General features: G+C 34.3%; 1 protein-coding gene across 6 annotated transcripts in view; it reads right to left on the bottom strand.

Moving 5' to 3' along the window:
* Rabgap1 (RAB GTPase activating protein 1) overlaps positions 1–20,157 on the bottom strand; it is a 188,447-nt gene that overhangs the window by 86,564 nt on the left and 81,726 nt on the right. For all 6 annotated transcript variants that reach the window (XM_063227092.1, XM_013153319.3, XM_003470795.5 and 3 more), the window contains 2 exons: positions 11,447–11,621; positions 3,055–3,148 (listed from right to left, as the gene is read on the bottom strand). In XM_063227092.1, the coding sequence (XP_063083162.1) occupies positions 3,055–3,148; positions 11,447–11,621 (269 nt within the window). The remainder of the gene's footprint in view (positions 1–3,054; positions 3,149–11,446; positions 11,622–20,157) is intronic.

The following is a 20,157-nucleotide window of genomic DNA, read 5'->3' as shown; positions in this document are numbered from 1 at the left end:
ATATTTAAATTACTACTTTACTTAATACTAACTTCTCAGTTAAAAAGTAACAGTTCAATGTTTTCAGCAGATTTTATATTTTCCTTCAAGTAACTTCTCTGCATATTGGTGGTGGTGAAGAATTTTTCTACAGCAAGACCAAGTTTCTAGAGTCTCTATTCATTTACCTTTCCTATAAAATGAAAATAAAGCTTGCCTCTTGAAATACTCGTATAAATTTTCAAAATGTTTTTGTATATAGCATGTTACGTGATTGTGTAACAGCCCTTCTGAAGCAGATGTAGTATCTTCAGTTTTATTGAGCGAAGTGGTCACGGAGGTCAGTTAAATCACAAAAGTAGTTGTTAAATTCCAAAGATCAATGAATGCATTATAGGTCATGTTACCCCTGGTTTTTCATTAAATATCCACCACCACTGAGTCAAACAGCAAGTTCCTGAGACTATTAGATCAAAGCAAGCAGACACACACACACACACACACACACACACACACAATCACTATCAAATTACAAAAAAGTTTGAGGGTTCTCTTACACTTCCAGAATTCTGTGAGAATAAAACATGGTATATTTAAAAATGATTAATTATATGACACTATACACTAATGTAAGAGCTTTATTAATGTTTAGATTAAAAAATATATAAAAATTGGACAACAGCAAGAACAACAGAAGTAATCTGTTATTAATTCAAGGGTTGGTATAACTAGCCTCTGGGTCAAATACAGCTCATCAACTATTTTAATAAACTTTTACTGAAATTAAGTTATGCCTAATTGCTTAGGTGTTGTTTGATATTTTTTCACTATAGCAGCAGAGTTCAGTAGTTGTGACAAACTATTACTGGTCCACAAATCCTAAAATAGTTTTTTGTTTGGGTCTTCACAGAATAAGCTTTCTAATACTAGCTTAATTTATATTGCTGAAATTACCTTCAAAATTACTTTCATAGCTTGCACCTCAGCAAGCTATTTTATACCAAGAATCCCAACTTTTATATTCACTAAGAACCACGTAAAGGTGAACACAAAGAACCAAAAGCTCAAAAATACCAACACTGCCACTAAAAATCTAATGTACAGTTTAAAAAGCCAACTTTGGGACCAAACTTGTGTTAAAAATTCTGGTTCTCTCAGCTTAGCTGCCACTATGACTGAATTTCCTGTTCAATAAAAGTGGGTTGTACTTCATAAGGTATTGTAGCTGAAACAGAGCATTACTTAGCACAGTGCCTAGCATTCAGTAAATGCATCAGTTTTTACTGTAACTACCACTACAATCATGACACATATTATTTTTCATCTATAATAATCCTCAACAGCAGTAGATTTATAATCTTCTATTTCCTAAATGAAGAAATAAGACTCAAAGGAGTTACTTGCACAAAACCATATAGCTTGGAAGCATAAGAGGTATGATTTTAAACCAGATCTACCAGGCTGTAAATTTTGCACTGCAATGTTTCCTGTCCATAGAACACATCCAATAAAGGAAAAAACAATGATCAAGTGAATGAAGGAGGGAGATTATATCTAACAACATACCTAAAACCAGCAAAGAGATAACCTGAAGACAGCAGAGATAGATGAAAACTCAATATATTTGAGGGGATAGGAAGACGGTTACTTGATTAACTAACTGAATAACAAACTTTGACAGCAAAGCAAATTCTATGCCATTAAACACAAAGCTAGTGGTTACATATAAAATATAATTCTAATTTCTAAATATGGTAGTTGATGGTTTAAAATATACTATTATGGGCTGGTCCGATGGCAGTGGGTTATCAGAACTTATTAACATTAGTATCACTAAAGTTGGTATACCACCCCCCCCCACTGCTAAATTTGACTGGCTTTAAAAATATATATATATATATATACTATTATGAAACCATGTCAAGACTGAATTCATTTCTGTTTTAGACCAGAAACCTTTTTATACAGATGATATTCGTCAATCCAAACACTCCAAATTCACTGAACTGAAAATACCACTGGGACAAAAGCATCAGCAATTTTGTCTCCTGATTTTAAAGAGATATCAAAAATATACAAGAAATATTTCCCTGGGGGCTTTTGCAGGGTTCATGTATCAAAAGCACTTGTGTAAAGACAAATCATGCTTTGCTTTGCTCTTTTCTCCTGTGCCTATTTGACATTTCCCGATGTGGACAGTGTCTTACCCAAAGTGTAAAGCACTGTTGAGAGTGTGGAGCAGATGATGTCATTTGTAGTCCTACCCCTTGAGGGCATGAAATAATTTTTTTAAATGCTGAGACAGCTTTACTAAGAATAGAGTGAAAGACTTCAACAGTTAAAATATCTGAGAAAAATCAAATGCCACAGTAACAGGCTCTTAGGGAGCACAGACGACAACTCGAATAACCAGAATGTCAGAAATAGAGATGTGTTCGTATCACTTTCAAGCTCAGCTTTTCTCTTCCTGGCATCCTACCCAGAGAGAAAGTATATAAATGTCTTGCCAACCTGACTCACCAGTTATATTTAGCCATGTTAATAAACACCTGAAGGTAGTGTACTTTTTGGAGACAGCCTACAAAATAGTGCTTCTTAACACTGCTTTCAAGATCTCTGCTGAGCTGATTAGAAATTTCTCAATTTTACAAGTTGGTGAGACAAATAATTGGTAGAGTGCTTGTGATACCCTGCTAACCCAGGTACTTATTGCAAACAAGGAAAAACAACTTCTGAACTTCTTTGATTATTGTGTGTTAACCACTGGGAATTATCTTGACCAATAAGTAGTGTCTGACTTCTGCAGATAAAGAATCTGTTTCTTTTTTTATTCTGTCCTGGATGTTTAGATACATATTTTCTCCAGCTATAGGGGTTTATTATGTTCCTGATATGGGGAGAATTAATTTCATATAAATGTGCACTCATTTTATAAAACACAAAATGGAGACTCCAGAATATAAACCTCATACAGAAGTTTTAATCATTTCCAAACTGAATATTACAGTCAGGTAAGATATTTTACTCATGAAATGAGAAAGCAGATGAAAAGGAAAACTATTTTATGTAACTTACCATTTTGACAGCAGTTCTCCCCATGTTTCAAGAATTTTTTCTGCACATTCTTTGGATACATCACCAGATCCACTCAAGAGAGGTTCATCATTATCTTTAATAAACAAAGCACACACAAAAGGGTAACAGAGGTGGCAGAGGTGGCTATACTAGCCAGACACAGGGATACTGGAGTCAAATTTAAAGACTTTTTGGAGGGCATAATATAATTTCTTTCTTCTAATATTTATGTATAAGTACAAATAAAAATGTTCCTACATGGATTGTTTTTATTTTTATAACTTCTTTAATTCACTCTTGCTTTTATATAGATCCAGATTATGTCAATTGTAGAAAATAGCCACACAATCATAAAATTACAGAATTCAAAATATGATTAAGTTTTCTCTTCTAAGCAGCTTTATGTATGAAAATATACATCAGTTTTATTTAAAAGTTTAAATTTCAAATCACAAACAAGGCAAGAGTACACAATGGTGAAACCATTGATATATGTATAGAAGGTAACTGCATGCTTGCATTTATGTTTACATAATAATACGGCAAATTACCACAAAAAACTAAAATATAGAGTTAAAAATCTTCAGTATAATTTCATTTACGGTAAAAATAGAGAACAGACTGAAATGAACTATACCAAGACAGTAATAATTACTGCCTCTGAGTGGTAAGTTGACTGACATTTTTCCTGTTCTTTTATATCTTTATGACTTTCTACATTTTCTACCAAACAGCATACATTGATTTACAAAAACATAAAAAAGTCCAAAATCAAGCATCTAACCTTTAATTAAGAAAGGTAAATTCAAGAAGAGTTTAGAGGTTACAAGACATGAAGACAGCGAGAAAGTAACACAGAGGGTTGTTGTAACTCAGTGGAATACTATATGCTTAACACATGTAAAGCCCTGGGTTCAATTTCTGTGCAAAAGAAAAAAAAGAAGAACCAACACTAGTATAGGCATAAGAAGGAATGAAAAGCATAAAAAAGCAGCAAAAAATATGGACCAAGACATCTACTTAATTCTCTTCCATTAGACATTTGAGGGGTCAACTTTCTGCTATTAACAGTATCAGAATAAAATCAATTTCACTGGCATATGCCCCAAAGCGAACTTCCTAAGTCCAAAATTTCATACTTTTAAAGGACTATCAAACTTTAAACTGTCTTCCAAACTGATTGTTACTAATTTATATTTCCATTAATGGGGTTTAAGTTCAACAGTATTTGTTTCCATACATTTTCATCAAGCTAGGTTTTGGTTGTTTATTTTTTTGGTTTCATCTAAAAACAAAGTTTAGCTCCTATACTCTCGTGACTTAAACATGAATTTGTTCATGTATAACCATGTATTATCCCAACTAGAGATAATACACGAAAACACTAATTTTAAAGGCTCAGATATATATATGACAATTATATATATATATATGTATATATATGACAGTTTATATTAAACTTATAATAGTGTGGACATTATCAGTTTTGATGGTGGAATGGGGAAAAAGACTGATTATGAGAGATTTTTGTATATGGATGAATAAACAACAGAAAAAGCTCAAAGGCAATCAACTTCACAGTTTGCCAGACTGGTTTTATTTTTAATACTTCAGCTTAATTTTCTATTCATTAAAATATTAATATATCAAATACAACTCTTTGGGGAAAGATGGCTATAAAAATGCACTAGAATTTATAAGGGATGACAATTCCTTTAAAAAGATTGGAAGACCTATCTTCCAAAACTCTGTCCTATTGTCCTAGATGCTTTCAACAAATGTGAATAGCAGTGTTCTGAAATCTGCATTTAGAATACCACTGGCCTAAGGTGCAGAAGCGGGGAGTGAGCGAACACACCGACTTTCAGAATGTTGGTTTTGAACAACCCATCTTGGATTGCTGGCTTCCTGCATAATGTCTTATGGGTAAGAAGCATCTCTGGAAAACAGTAATCCTTTCCAAACATTTTTTATTTTTTATTTTTTTGGAGGGAACAAATATAATATAACAGGTTCTCCTGGTTTGTAATCTGGACTGGGGAGAATCAGATGATGGCCAGGCTGCAATTTCCTTCCATTCCATTTCCCCTGTCATTAGCTTTTCACCATGGAAATGGATCTGAGGGGGCTGCTCATTCTATACTTACTGAGCACAGACTACATACCAGCTACTGCAGTACACGCTAGGGAAACAATATGGAACAAAAGAAAACCCATCCTTTATTTGAAGAGCTTACGTTCCACTGCTCCCTCATCTTTCCCATGGACTCTATATTGCCATTAGTCCTTCTCTCTTTCTATTTAAGAACTAACAGTAGAGGAGTTCTGAACGTCTTCCTTTGTTTTTAAATATCTCTGCATGCTAAGATTAGAACTAGATGTCAGTACTAACACTACCCTTCATTTTTGGGTGCAAATTTCTTTGTAACTAAGATATTCCTCAAAACCTACAGTACAGACATTTAAGCACTCTCTGGTTTCATGATGAATAGACTATCATTTTCAGATTTAGGTTTTGTTTTTATTCCAGAGTTTAAAGAAAGAGGATTATATAAACTTTCCCCTATTCTGCTATTTTAACCAGTGTTAACTTGGAAAAGAAATGGGTAGTCTCAAGACCATCACACAGTTTCGTACAGTAGAAACAATTTTATATTTATGAAATAACACGTAACTTAACCTGGCTTTGCAGAAGGACTTTAAATTGCATCTGTTAATTCAAAACAATGCAAGTGCTTTTTCTTCACTTCAAAATGCTTTCTGAAAATCAGGTATAAAAAACGATAATATCTTACAACACAGAACATGGATTCATAAACCTGGATTCAAGTTATGACTTCCTTTTTTTTTAATTTAAAGAGAAAGAAACAAAAAAATGGAGAAAAAAAGGGTAGAAATAATACAGAATTACAAAAAAAAATAAACAGTAAGAAATCACCAGTTCATAAGTTACATATTGTCATCTTAGAAATAGTTGTTCATAGGGGCTGGGGATTTAGCTCAGTGGCATAAGCGCCTGCCTTGCAAGCAGGCAGTTGTGAGTTCGATGCATGGTACCGATAAAAATGAAAAAGAAAAAAAAAAAAGAAATAGTTGTTCAGGTTACAAAATTAAAGTATGTAAAGAAACATTCAAATAGTGTCACTGCCAACAGTTCTGCTCAATGATCCAACAAAAACTCAGTAATACAGTTATCAGTCCTACACACTTGTTTTTTATCTTAAAGGGGGTAAGATTAAACATATCAAAACAGAACGAAACAGTTCAATAGGAAACAATTTAAAGAAATACAGATTTCAAAGCAAGTCCACTGGAGATTTTCACTGTCTGTCTTATTGTTTGTAGTTTCCTTCCAAATAGTTGTCCCCATCTTCGCACACATTGAATACATACTGCATACTATAGAACTAATCATATCATTACAGAATGATGAAGGCTTTTTAGGTCTTCAAGATCTGACATTGGGGAAGACAATAATGACTACCATAGTGTCTCTCATTCTCTTCATACTAGCTGTCCTTATCTTTACGTATGCTGAAATTGAACTTAAGAGACTAGACTAATATCACTCTGAACAGTGAATAATAGTATTGCTAGATTTTATATCATAATGCTACAGAATTAGCATTGGGTTTCTTAGTGTCTCTTCTTCTTCAGAGTATCTGTTCATTACATCTTGCATTATATAATGTTCCTATAAATAGTTTAAAAAATTCTTCCCATGTGTGAATTTCTACATGTATATCTATCCTCTCTGTATTATAGGGAAAAACAAATCATAACAAGACAGCAAAACAAATTCCTAGAAAAACATGCAATGAAAAAGGCACATAACACCACAATACTAGGTGATCTACCGTAGTTACTATGCTTTCTCTTGTTATTTTCAATAGACTTGTCCGTATCATCAGGTTTAATATAGTTAAGCATAGTATTACATAGCTATTTTTATAAAAACACAACTTTGAAGACATTGTAGGACTTGAAAGCAGTTAATAATCAAAACTGGAATGGATATCTTTAAATCTTGTCATCTTCAGAGTAGTTGACTTTACTTTTAGACTTGATACTATCAAGCATACCAAATTTGAATAAAATCAGCCAAGGCAAAACCGCGGTCTAACAAACCAGATTCAAATAAGATCAGTCATAGTAAGACAATGTAAGTAATACAAGGTTTCAGTTGAACTTAATAGGAAATTAAGTATAGTAGCATGGTATAACCTGCTATTTTTGGGTTAGATGTCTGTGCCCTCAAATCTGATATGAGTGGACAGATTGGAACAATATAAATTCAAACTAAACAGTGATAAGATGACTGTGACTTTTAAATCCTGATACACTATTAACAATGACCTCTGCCTTCCCTTTTTAGGCTATTTTTCACCTTTCCCCTTCTCAGGACGCTTTGTGTATTTTGGGTTTCACTAGCCCCTTTAGTTTTTAGATTAGGGGGCCAGCCTGTTGTCTGAGTATTGCTGAACCTTTCTACCCCCGAGCTTGATCTTGAGCTGTACTCCTTTACTCACTAAAGTCATAGGGTTTTTCTTCCTTTCAGCTGTGTAGTTCTACAGTGCTCAAAAGTGTCATAGCTTTCCAATGTATCTGTGACTGCTGGATAAGTTGTCCCTATTTCTCTGGTTTCCTGTAGCACATAGCTTTGCTTTCTCATCTTTGACTTTCAGTTTATTAACCCTCCTTCGGGTTGAGTGTATTTCTCATTCAGAGCATCTCAATGGAGCCTGTCTCCTAATCTACTCTGCCTGTATTTTTATTTTAGTGTATCAAGGCTATCTATATTAAAGATTATAGCTTACTGTCTCTGCCTCATGTCTGCTACTCCACTTTACTGCTATAATTTGTCCACCTTACTCCCTCATTCCACTGTCTGCCCCTTTCATTGAGGCCTCTCTGCCACTGTTGCTGGAATCCTGGTATCACTTCCTCTCTCTCTCTGGAATGTCCTTCAGCACTCTCTGTAGGGTTGGGTTGATGGCCATGAACTTCCACAGTTCTCCTTGTCTTAGAAACATCTAATTTCTCCATTAATTTTGAGAGAGAGTTTTGCTGGGTACATCAGTCTTGCTTGTAAATTATTTTCTTTCAGGGCCTGGATAATTTCCCCCCAGGCTCAATTTGAGAGTTTGTGTTGATAAGTCTGTTATTTTGCTAATTTTTCCATTGTAGGTAGTCTGCTTCTTTTCCCTGGCTGCTTTTAGTATTATGTTCTTCTGGTGGATTTCTGGAAGCTTGATTATTATATGTCTGGGTGTAGATCTGTTTTGGTTGTAGGTGGTCAGAGTTCTGTATGCCTCATTTATCTCGGTATCATTTCTTTTTCCTATGCTTGGGAAGTTTTCCTTTAATATATCTATGCATATGCTTTGTAGTTCATTTTTGGTTACTCCTGCTTCCTCACTCACATGCTTTATTTTTAAGTTATTTATCCTTTTGTCATCTTCTAGCCTTTGAATTGTTTCTTTCTGGTTCCTCGTTATTTTTAAGAGGTCTTTTCTTTCACGATCATATATCATAAATCTCTCTTCAAGTGCTAACTTTACTTTCTGTCAAGGCATTTTGCCAGTTTTCAATGGAGCTTTTAGTTTCCTGGTAATTTCTTTGGATCTGTTGCATGTATTCTAGGTTATGTTTAAATTCTTCATTAGAGGCTTCTCTTTCTTTTCTGATTTCCTCTGTTCTTCCATCTGTGTTTTCTTGGAAGGGGCTTATCATTTCTTTAATTAATCTCTTTATATCTTGCCTCACTTGGATCAAAAGTACAGTTTTAAATTCGTCTATGAGGTCATAAAGGTATTTCTTTATTTCCACTGATGCGGTGTCTAGTATTGGATGGTTACTGTGCTGGTTCTCTTCTGTATTTACTTCTCCTGGGCTTATTTTCCCAGGTTCGGCAGCTGGAGACTTTTTTTATTTCTATCTCTTGTCATGTTTCTGGTTTCTTTCAGACTGGAGTGTTCTGGGGGTCTCTGGCCCTCTCCATATTGCTTAGGGTCTTTCCAAAGCGTGCTGACTGGAGTTTTTGCTGCCCTCCCCAATTTGCTGTTATGAGGTACAGGCAGGGATGTAAGGATGGTGCAGGCCAGCTTTCAGTCTGTGCCAGACAATCTGCAAGTTAGGCTGTACCTTGTGGACATCACAGAATCGCAACAATTTTGTATCTGCTAATTGGGTCCCAACCAGAGGCATAGTTCCACCCCAGCAGACCCTGCCAGTTCTATCTGTGCCAGGGGCGGCTGACTGATATCACAGCGGTGTTGGGCTCTGCCCAAATCCAAGTTGTCCTCCACCAGACCTCTCTGCGTCAGGGGCGACTATCTGATGTCACTGTGGCAGCAGGCTCGGCCCAACTCCAAGGTGTCCTCTACCAGTCCTCTCTGTGTCACTGATGCAGCCGCGGCACTGGGCTCTGCCCAATTCCAAGATGTCCTCCAGCCAGGGACCCAGTATCTAGCACTCACCGGGAATCAATGCAGTTCCTCCTCTTGGGTCCACTGCACACTGCACAGCGTGTCTTCACTACATTCCCAACACAGGGTGGATCAATTAGAAAACTGGGCGGTGTCTGCCTTTGGAGCCCAGGAGCTTGTCACAGTCTCCTCCAGCGCAGCCAGGTGGCTCTGGCTGCTTCGAGGACCCCAGGTCTCAATTTCTAGCAGTCGCCGAGAGCCAATATAGCTTTTCCCCTTGGATTCACTGCACCACGTCCTCCCGTTAAGGGTCCGGGATTCACCAGCAGACATGGTCTCAGTGTGACCTTGGATGTCTGGGCGTGCCTAGTACAGCATGGAACGGGGCTCAGTGAGCACATCAGGCTTCAAGTCTCCACCTGCACTTTTCCTTCGTCTTCATAGTTTTATTTTTCCCTTCGGTTACTGCCTTGGTTAATAAGAATTATCCATTTATCTGGTCCTCTCCATGTTACATATTCTAGCATCTGATCTGATTTCTCCGCAGAGACTCTGCACCCAGACCCTTAGCAAACCGCCATTTTTTTTTTCCTCCAAGTTATGACTTCCCAGTTCTACCTTATCAAAGGTATGAGGTTGGTCAGATTCACTTATTTGAGAATCCATTTCTTTATATGCATGCTATAATAAATAATGAGGATAATGATAAATCTTGTTTTTCAAGAATTATAGTAAGATAAGCAAAGTGTCTGTCTACATAAGCATCTATTGGTGCTATTAATATTACGAATAAGTGATCCTATGGAAATTTATCCCCAGGACAATGGGAGTTATACAGAACAGTGAAAAAACTTACTGTGAGCTTGAAAATGGTACATATAAACAGGGATATGTCTTCTATCATTCCTTCCATGTACATATCTTTGTCAAGGTGATGTTTTTTTATCCAGAAATGTCTAAAGCAGGCAATTTATTCCTAGTTTTGTCTTTAAAGTCCTAACTTAAACATTCCTCACAATGAAAAATGAATTTTATTCTATAAATTCCCAAAACATTTCCTGTGACATTCACATAAATACATGTCTTATATAACCATATAGCCTTGTATCATTATCAATCAACCTTTTTTCATTAAAAATAAAGTCCTGGTATATATATATATATATATATATGTGTGTGTGTATGATAGAAACTAGACAATTACTCTCAAATGTTCATTTTTCCTGTATTCTTTTCCTTTCAATCCTTCTGTATATTACCTTTTAATAGTGGCTGACACATTAATTCAATAGATTCAAAAAGTAAGAAAGAACTGGTAGATTATCAGTGAAAAAACAATATATAATTGTGTGTACATGTGTATAGTTGGTGAAAAGTTCTGAATGAACATCACATTTTGGCAAGTGAAACTATGCCTGTAAAATGAAGCAGTTGAGCTGGTTACATTCAGGTAGATGCTGTGTCAAATCTGCTCTAAAAAATGTTTTCACACACCAAGATAGCACTAAACTGTTTTTAAATGCACTAATTATCAAATCTCATTTTTACAGTCAATTTGTTTACAAATATCTTAAAGAAAGTCTATTTGTTTTTGGGGGTTTTTTTTTTGGTACTAGTGATTGAATTCACAGCCTCACACATGTTAAGCAAAAGTTCTGTGACTGACCTATAACCCCATTCCTTTTTATTTGGAGATAAAGTCTCACTAGGTTACCAGGCTGGGTCTGAACTTGCAATCTTCTTGCCTCAGTCTTCTGAGCAGCTGGGATCAAGTGTGTACCACCTCAGCCATCTTAATGCTCCTTGTTTTATAAGTCTCCTACTACAGCTCAATGCATAAAGTAGACTCTCCTGGGTATTGACTGGATGAATCCCAAAAGCCGTATCATATTAATAATAATTTTTTAATATCAGAGTCCCTAACCTCAAAATATAAATTGTACAATTTACATCCTACAATTTACCTTCCTCTTCATCATCTTCTGGAGGAGAAGGTATCATTGAGCTTTGAGATCCAGACTGAGGCAGGCGAACTGAAGGACTGGCTGTCGTTTTCCTCCTCTCTCTTTCTGATTCACTTTCCAAGCACACAACTTCATATAAAGTATCAGTATTATTCTTTCTCTCCTTCTGCTTTATCTTGAAGATGAAAAAAATTATTTACTATGCAGTAAAATTAGATTTTAAGTACTATTTTTAAAATTTAATACAAATGTGACAATAAATACTGTTTCTTTGAATATCTGTACTAACTATATCCTTTTCTAAGTAGAAAAGCATATGTTTAAAGTCTTAGTATAACAGACCATTTATTAAATATTATTTCCACTTTGACTATTTTAACTGTCATCAACTAACAATTTTAACTGTCATCAACTACCAATTTTTAGACAGTGTGAACTAACCATTCTGTATCTTTAGTTATTTCAGGTGTTCTTTGAGATTTTCTGTACAAAACTATATACATGAAACAGTTTTAAACTATATTAAGACATGAAGTGTAGACTAAAAGAAAAACCTTACTTTCACTTTTTTTTAATTAACTCCTTAATTAGTTTAGAAATCTGTATGTCTCAGCTGAAAGCTATAACACTGGGAGAAGTCGAGGGAATGAGTGACAGAAAAGACATCAATAAAAAAGCATTTTGATATCTTTAACTGATTTGTATTTTGAAGCAAATGTAACAGTTTACATTGACCTAAATTACCTAAAACACAATAACATTCTTAGCACAGCCAGTTTAAGTAGGAGAAGAAGAAAAATAAAGTGAAATACAGGGCCAGAAGGAAAAAAGGAGAACTGTAGAAAAATGTACAAAGAAAACTAACACAGTGGCTAGAGAAATGTACACTAATAAAGGAAAAACACAAAGGGAGGTTCACATGCTACAGCAACATCAGCTAGAACAGATTCTTATCATCTCAATGTGCATCTGAATTCTTAAAAAAACTTACTCCAATTCAGGAGTAAGACCAAAAGAGTGGCAATATATTGTTTCAGTAACATCCCGAGATACTATTTAATATAGGTGTTGATAGACTTCTCTATAAAGTGCCAAATACTAAATATCTAGGTTATGTGAGCAAGTAGGTTGTTGCAACTACACTGCTCTACCATTAGATTTCAAAACCAGCTACAGATGATGAATGAATTAAGTGAATGGGGTTAAGTTCCAATAAAACTTTATTTATATTTATAAAATGAACAGCCAGGGCTGGGGATTTAGTTTAGTGGCATAAGTGCCTACCTCACAAGCACAAGGTCATGAGTTCAATCCCTAGTACCACAAAAAAAAAAAAAAAGAAAAAAAAGAACAGCCTGACCAGATTTGACCCATAGACTATGTTTTGCCAACTGTGGTTTAACAGATCTACCTAAGGATTACTTAATTTTCTAGACAAATACACTATTTTTGATGTAGCTACTTCCTTGTAAAGTATCCAACTGTGCGGTTATGTGTTAACCTACATGTCTGTGTCCAGGAGTTATGTAAACAATTTCTGCTCAATATAAAAGACATCAAAAATTGCAAATAGGGTAGTAAGCAGTTTTGTTTTTAGTTTAACAACCTTAAAGAGTCTAACATTTTTTTTTCTTTTAAGGAAGGCCCATATAAACTTGAGTTCCTCAAATACTTGCATTGATTGCCTATGGTCTCATTTACTCACTGAATTTAAAACCATCTACACATGTTCAATCTAAATTTTTAATAATTATGATTTTTAACTATCAAAAATTATACTTTAGCTGGACATGGTGATGGATACCAGTAATCCCAGCATTCAGGAGGCTGAGGTGGGAGGCTTGCTGTGAAGTTCAAGACCAGCCTACACAATGACATCAAGAGCAGTCTGAACTATACAGCAAAACTGTCTCAAACAACTAAAAATAAGTAAATAAATAAAGTTACACTCTGATGAATAATGGGATTTAAATATTTTTTGGTTACAAATCACTTGTAAACATTACTTAACTGTTACCTGAACTAGTTCAAAGATTGGCAATAGCTCTTCATATTTAAAAAAACTTCTCAGACTATGTAAATGGGGTATTCCATTGTAGTTTACCTACAAACTCTTCCATGAGTAATAATAACCAAAGTATATGTTTTATAAAGTCAGATGAAGAGAGTTAAGAATATTGAATTTGTAAGTCAAGAACTCCAGCTATTAAAAAACGTGTTCATGTTGAAGCTGGGTAACAATATGCTGGATTTGTTAAGACTATTTTTAATTTTAACATATGTATACATTTTTGATAGTAAAGTATTTTAAGTGGGCATGACAGTGCATGCCTATAATTTCTAAGGAGGCCAAAATAGGAAGATTGTGAATTTGAGGCTTGCCTGAAAAGTATATACAGTATCTGCCAAAAAATATACATCAAGAAGAGAAAAACTTATGTAAGTATATTAATACTAAATGTACTGAGGCATCATGAGATTAACATAAGTTACTTTTGGCCTTTACAATTATAAGGGGTTCTCAAAGTGGTGACCATCAGCTTTCAGAACTGTGTATATATTTTTGGGGCAGGCTCTCTCTGTATATGTATATATGTTTATACTTTCATAGACACAAAATTGAAAAATGTAAGGAGACCTTGTCTTAAAAAATATCTGTGTGTGTGTGTGTATGTGTGAGTGAGAATCTACACATGTAACTTTCCAATTTTTGCTAGCATATGTAATATATATAAATTACATGTATATAAAACAATAATATAAAGCAACCTGATATAGACAAAAGAAGACTTGAAGAAAATGTAGACAATCTATATCTCTAGATGACTTCTAATAATTTCTTCCAGAGCTAGATAAATTGATGCTAAACTTTATATGAAAAATAAGAATATCCAGAAAGCTCACAAAAATAGAACTATTTGAAGAGTGAAGGTACCCTTACCAGATATTAAAACATATTATAAAGCCTATATAAAAGAGTGTGATACCAGTGCAAGACCAACCAACAGAACAGGATACAAAATCAAAAAAGATGTGCCAATATATGTAAAAACTGAACATAAGATAATAGTAGCATTTCAAGTCACTGAGCAGAAAGTTCTAATCTTTATTTAATGAATGGTGGGTGCTAGTAGTACAAGTGAATGGCCATTTGGAAAAAGATTAAATCAGTTCTATAGTTTATACTAGAAGCCAAAGTCACCTAAATAAACTAGAAATAAGAGTTCCATAAACAGTAAAATGAAAGCACATAAGTAGTAGAAGAAAAATATGTAAATTCTTTTAAAGTTGAAAGTCAGGAAGGGCTAATTTTAATCCCAAACTCCAAAGTTTCAAAGAAAAAAATGATAAATTAACGTACATAAAAAGAAACTGCATGGCATACCCAAAAGAACTATCATGATATAAATAGGGGAATGAGAAAAAAAGAAGCAGTGAAATGTATCTTGAAAAGGTAAAAACTGTCTATGATGTTATTATTATATATCAAAAATGTACCAATAAAAATTTAAAAACAAAATAAATGACCTTAAGTCTGTAAACACTAAAAATAAGTAAATAACAAGATAAGTCAACATGGGAAATACATTATCTCAAGCGTTTGTCTTTTGGATATATAAAAACTTTTGAAAAATTAGGGAAAACTGAAGAGAAAAATGAGTAAACTATATAAACAGGAAACACAGAAAAGGAAAGTCACCCATAAACATTAAAAACAATGCTTGCCTTATGAAAAGATAAAATAAAATTACCCTTAGTTCCCACGGCCCCACCTTTCCAGAGCCTTAAATGTGACAACATTCTTGACAAGCATATGAAAAAGCAGGTACTGTCAGCCAAGGATATAGCTCAACAGCACAGCACCTGCCTGGCAAGCATGAAGTCCTGAGTTCAATTCCAGTACCTAAAAAACCCCTCAAAAAAAACCAAAAAACAAAAAGAAACAAGAAACAGTTACTGTCAGACACAGCTAAGCCTTATGGTTACAATTTATGTGGAGGGGATATACTTTGGACTTTCAAAAAATTAAACAACAAATGTACACAATTTCACACAGCAACAACATTTGAAACACCAAATGACTAGACAAAACACTCCAGGTGGCTATCAAGAGGACTGAGAGAACCATGAGCCATCCAAATACCACAGTAGTACATAGCCATGAAGAATGAGGAAATCTCTGTGGAATGATACAGAATGCTCTCCATTATATTAAAAAAGAACACCCCTGATAATTTTTAATTAGAGTTAAATGTACAAGAATATTTTGCTATCTTCACAAAAAGAAAACTGGAAAGATAAACTAGAAAACACTAATAATTGCTACTTTGGGGGTGGGTAAGGTAAGGAATAAAAATGGAAGGAAGACTGTAAGTCTATTTTTACACTTTTGATTTTAAGTATCTCACATGTTCAAAACAATAAATTAGAATGCAAAAAAAATTATCCAAGCCTCCATACTGAAAATAAATTGGAAACAAGCCAATTATATTATCAAAGAATAACAGCATCACAGTGATAATTATTTGGGGTTGGGGTGTAACTTAGTCATAGAGTATTTGCCAAGGATCTCAAGCACCTGGGTTTGATCCATACCACCACCAAAAAAAAAAAAAAAAAAAAAAAAATCAAACAAACAAGGGGCTGGGGATTTAGCTCAACAGCATAAGCGCCTGCCTTGCAAGCAGGCAGTCGTGAGTTTGATCCCTAGTACCGATAAAAACGACAAAGACAAAAAAAAAAAAAAAAAAATCAAACAAAACAATTCCAAGTACCAGTTTTGTGTTATCACTGAGACATATCCAAAGGACAAAAGTTGTTGCACAAAAAAAGTTTTAAAAATAAACAAATGCATAAAGAAATGAAAATAAATCTTTTCACTCAATAGTTTTAATTCTAAAACTGAGATTTGAAAAATATAATTAAATATTACTATAATTAAGCTATTCAGAATAAATATATAAGTATATACGAAATGCAAAAAAACTCTAATGTTAAATTACTATTGAATATGTATGAATGAACTCAACTGATTCAGACAAGTATCATCAATGGATGTTAAAAACATTAGTTAAAAACTTGATGTGGAGCACAATATGGCTCTTATCAGTGGTTTCATTTTCAATTTCAGCTATTTGCCATCAACTGTCATCTAGAAGTACAGAATGGAAATTTTCAGAAACAAATGACTCATAAGTTTTAAACTATACACTGTTTTGAGTTACATAATAAAATCTTGTGCTAACTCACCCAAATTGTTTCCAATTTATTTTCAATATGGAGGCTTGGATAATTGTTTTTACATTCTAATTTGTGAGGAATGAATCTTCCTTCCCCCTGTCCCATGCATCCATACATACTATTTAGACTACGCTTCCATCAGTCAGTAGCCAAGTTTAATTTTTTTCTTAGATCAATGGTCACAGTGTTGCACATCAGCATGCATATGTGCACAGGTGCAAGTACATACATCACTCACACACACACACACACACACACACACACACACAAAGAGAGAGAGAGAGAGACAGAGAGAGAGAATGAATGAATGAATGAATGAATGTGAATAAGAGGCCCCAGGTATACTATTTGTATGATCTTGACTACACTATTCAATCTTCAGACACTAATTTCTTCATCTGTAACAATTTTACAAAAGATTTTATCTGCCCTACACTATCTTTGACAATAAAAATTCTACCATTCTATAGTTTCAAGAATACTTAGTTGATCTTTGGTTCATCTATGTCACTGCTGAAAAATTTAAGCTGGGCATAGTAGCACACACTTGTAACTCCAGCCCTGGGGAGGCTGAGGATTGCTGCAAGTTTGAGCTACATAGTGAGTTCACGATCAACCTCAACTACATAGTCAGACCTTGTCCCAGAAAAGAATGGACAAAAGAGGAAAAAACAAAATCAATCATTAGATAATTTTCTCTTTCAGTAAATGGTATTTGAAAACTTAAATCCAAGAAAAGTCTTTCCTTACCAATTTTAAATGTTTCTTCTCTAATATGACACCATCTTAATATAACAATCCCACAGATGGGAAGGCTTCTAGACCTAAAAGGAGTTACTGAGTCACCAGATAATTTTAGCAAAAGGAACAAGAATCAATTTTTAAACATATGTTAAAATTTTTTCTGTAATTCATCTCCCATACTGATGGCAGAAACAGAAACACTGAACATTTTAAAAATTTGCTTACTAATATTGTTTCCTTTTCAGTCTGATGAGAACTAAAAAGAGTTAAAATTTTAAATTATGCTTAAAAATCTTTCAAAAAAGAACAAAAGTAACATGTGGAAAGAACCTTGACTGAGGCTCTTAGAAGTCTTAGATACATATCTTATTCATCCCATAAATATAGCTTTGGATATCAGTTGCTTTGTCCATAAATGAGAATACTATTCAGGGTCATTGGATCACTGTGAAAGTTACATAAGACAGAAAAATCCAGTGAGTAGTTGAGTGACAGTCACAGTAAGATCTCAATTAATGAAAAATACTGTTTTATAGCATTAATATAAAAACAAGAATGTTTCATTAAGTTACAAGAAGGTGAGATTAATAGTGCTGCAAGTGTCCTAAGACACAAAAAAGTTGTTCACATTCTTCACACACTACCTCTCCTTTCTCACTTCTCACCTATCCACCCATCCACATATAAACACAAAGACTGACATACCCAAATAAGGAGAAAAACTAAAAAGATTATCATCAGAAATTTCCTGCTCTCCTCAGTTTCCATATATGTAATTCTGGGGGGGCATAGAATATATTGACAATTTAGATTAGTTTTAGTTTGTAAGTCTAACAAAAAGAGTCTAGAATGATCTTTGAACTACATCTCAGGCATGTTTTTGACTAGTTTACTCTATCAAGCCATTGTTTTAGCCTATTTAAAAAGTACTAGAACAACATACTATATTGGAATGCACACAAGCCTTGCACAGAATTAAAATTCATTGATTTCCATAAAAATAATATTCTACACATAATCAACAAAGTAACATTCTTATTAACTCATGTAGTTTTTAAAACCAAGGCTGTGTACCATTAAAACTAAACGGAAATAGCATAATCAGGGAATTTTATTTATGTTCACTAAATCAATTAAAAGTAATGCTTTTACATATACATTTCTACTAAGAACATTGTACAGGTTAAATTTGTTTTACTGCCTCTTACTCTATAAACATTTTTTTCACTTCCTAAACTTGCAGTAATGCTTATAAACTGGTTAAACTAATGAAGCATTCTCCTCTTGAAGCTGATCTTTCACCTAAATAACCAATGTTCCCAATACTAGCAAGGTAGAGGTAGAAGAATTTTGAGTTCAAGGCCAGGCTGAGCTACCTAATCAGTCAATGCCGGCCTAGATTATATAGCAAGTTAAGAATAATCTGGAACTACACAGAAAAATTTTCTTTCAGAAAACCAAAAAAATTAGTAAATGCTGAGCAGATTTCATGAATTAGTGTTTTTAAATTCTTCCTGTATTCCACAGAGGGTTAGGAATCTCTTTCAAATTTAATCATTAAAACATGGAGGACTTACTGTGTACTGGGAACTATTCCAAGCACAGAGCACAGTTGATGTCACAACACATAATAAGAGATTCTATTATTGGTGTCAATTTACACTTGAGTAAAATGAGATTCAGAGCTGAAGGACTTTCAGTAAGACAAAGCTAGTCACTGGTAAGATTCATATACTCTTATTCAGAATCCAAGTTTTAGCTGATGAATGTATGCTAAATTTTTACTCTTGCTGAGACCCAGGTATACTTTCTCCTAAGATGACACCAGAAAGGAATCTCTATCCTTGCCTGCTTTTTTTTTTTTCTATAAATACTCATTAGGGTTAATCAGGACACAATGAAATCTAAAAACTTTTTTTTGTCTTCTTTGAGACATGGTTTCACTATGCAGCTCAGGCTGGCCTCAAACTCATAACAGTCCTCTTGCCTCAGCCTCCTGAGTGCTGGATTACAGGCATGTAATCTCAATTTTGGCTGCTATGAAAAAGTAGATTCAAATAAATCTACATAGCGTACATATAACACCAATTTTGTATAATGGAAAATCAAAGTTGCATGTAAATAAATTCAATAAATAGTGAAAAGTATTATATTCTAGTTGCTTGGGATAAGTCAGTGAAGCAAATAGACTAACAACCTTGCCTTAGCAAAGGATTATACTTTGATTTTTTTTTGGTACTAGGGATTGAACTCATGACATTATGCTTGCCAGGGAGGCACTTATGCCACTGAGGGATATCCCTAGAGAGGATTACACATTGAAAACAGATAATAATAAGTATATTATATGTTATACAATGAAAAAAGTGAATGCTGGCTAAAAAGTGTATATTACTTAGGAGTACAGGGTATTGGCAGTACTAGTAGAAGAGTGGGCCAATTATAGTATTAAGCAGATCAGCAAGAATGACTTAAGAAGTAAATTGAAAGCTGGGCATGGTGGCATATATACTCCTAGCACTCAGGATGCTGAGGCAGGAGGACCCCAAATTGGAGACCAGCCTGGGCTACATACCAAGTTTAAGGCTGGCTTTGACTACAAGTAGAAGACCCTATCTCAAAACAAAAACAAAAGATCATATAAATCAAAGAAAGTGAGTGTGAACAAGTAGAATCTAGTGAGGAATATTCCAGGCAAAAGGAATAGTTAGTAACAGTGCCTAAAA

Source organism: Cavia porcellus, unplaced genomic scaffold, assembly GCF_034190915.1.
Source record: "Cavia porcellus strain 051 isolate PalLab524CR breed Dunkin Hartley unplaced genomic scaffold, mCavPor4.1 scaffold_1, whole genome shotgun sequence".
Lineage (NCBI taxonomy): Eukaryota > Metazoa > Chordata > Mammalia > Rodentia > Caviidae > Cavia > Cavia porcellus.
The sequence above is the reverse complement of the archived record's forward strand: the minus strand, read 5'-3'. Positions and strand labels throughout refer to the sequence as shown.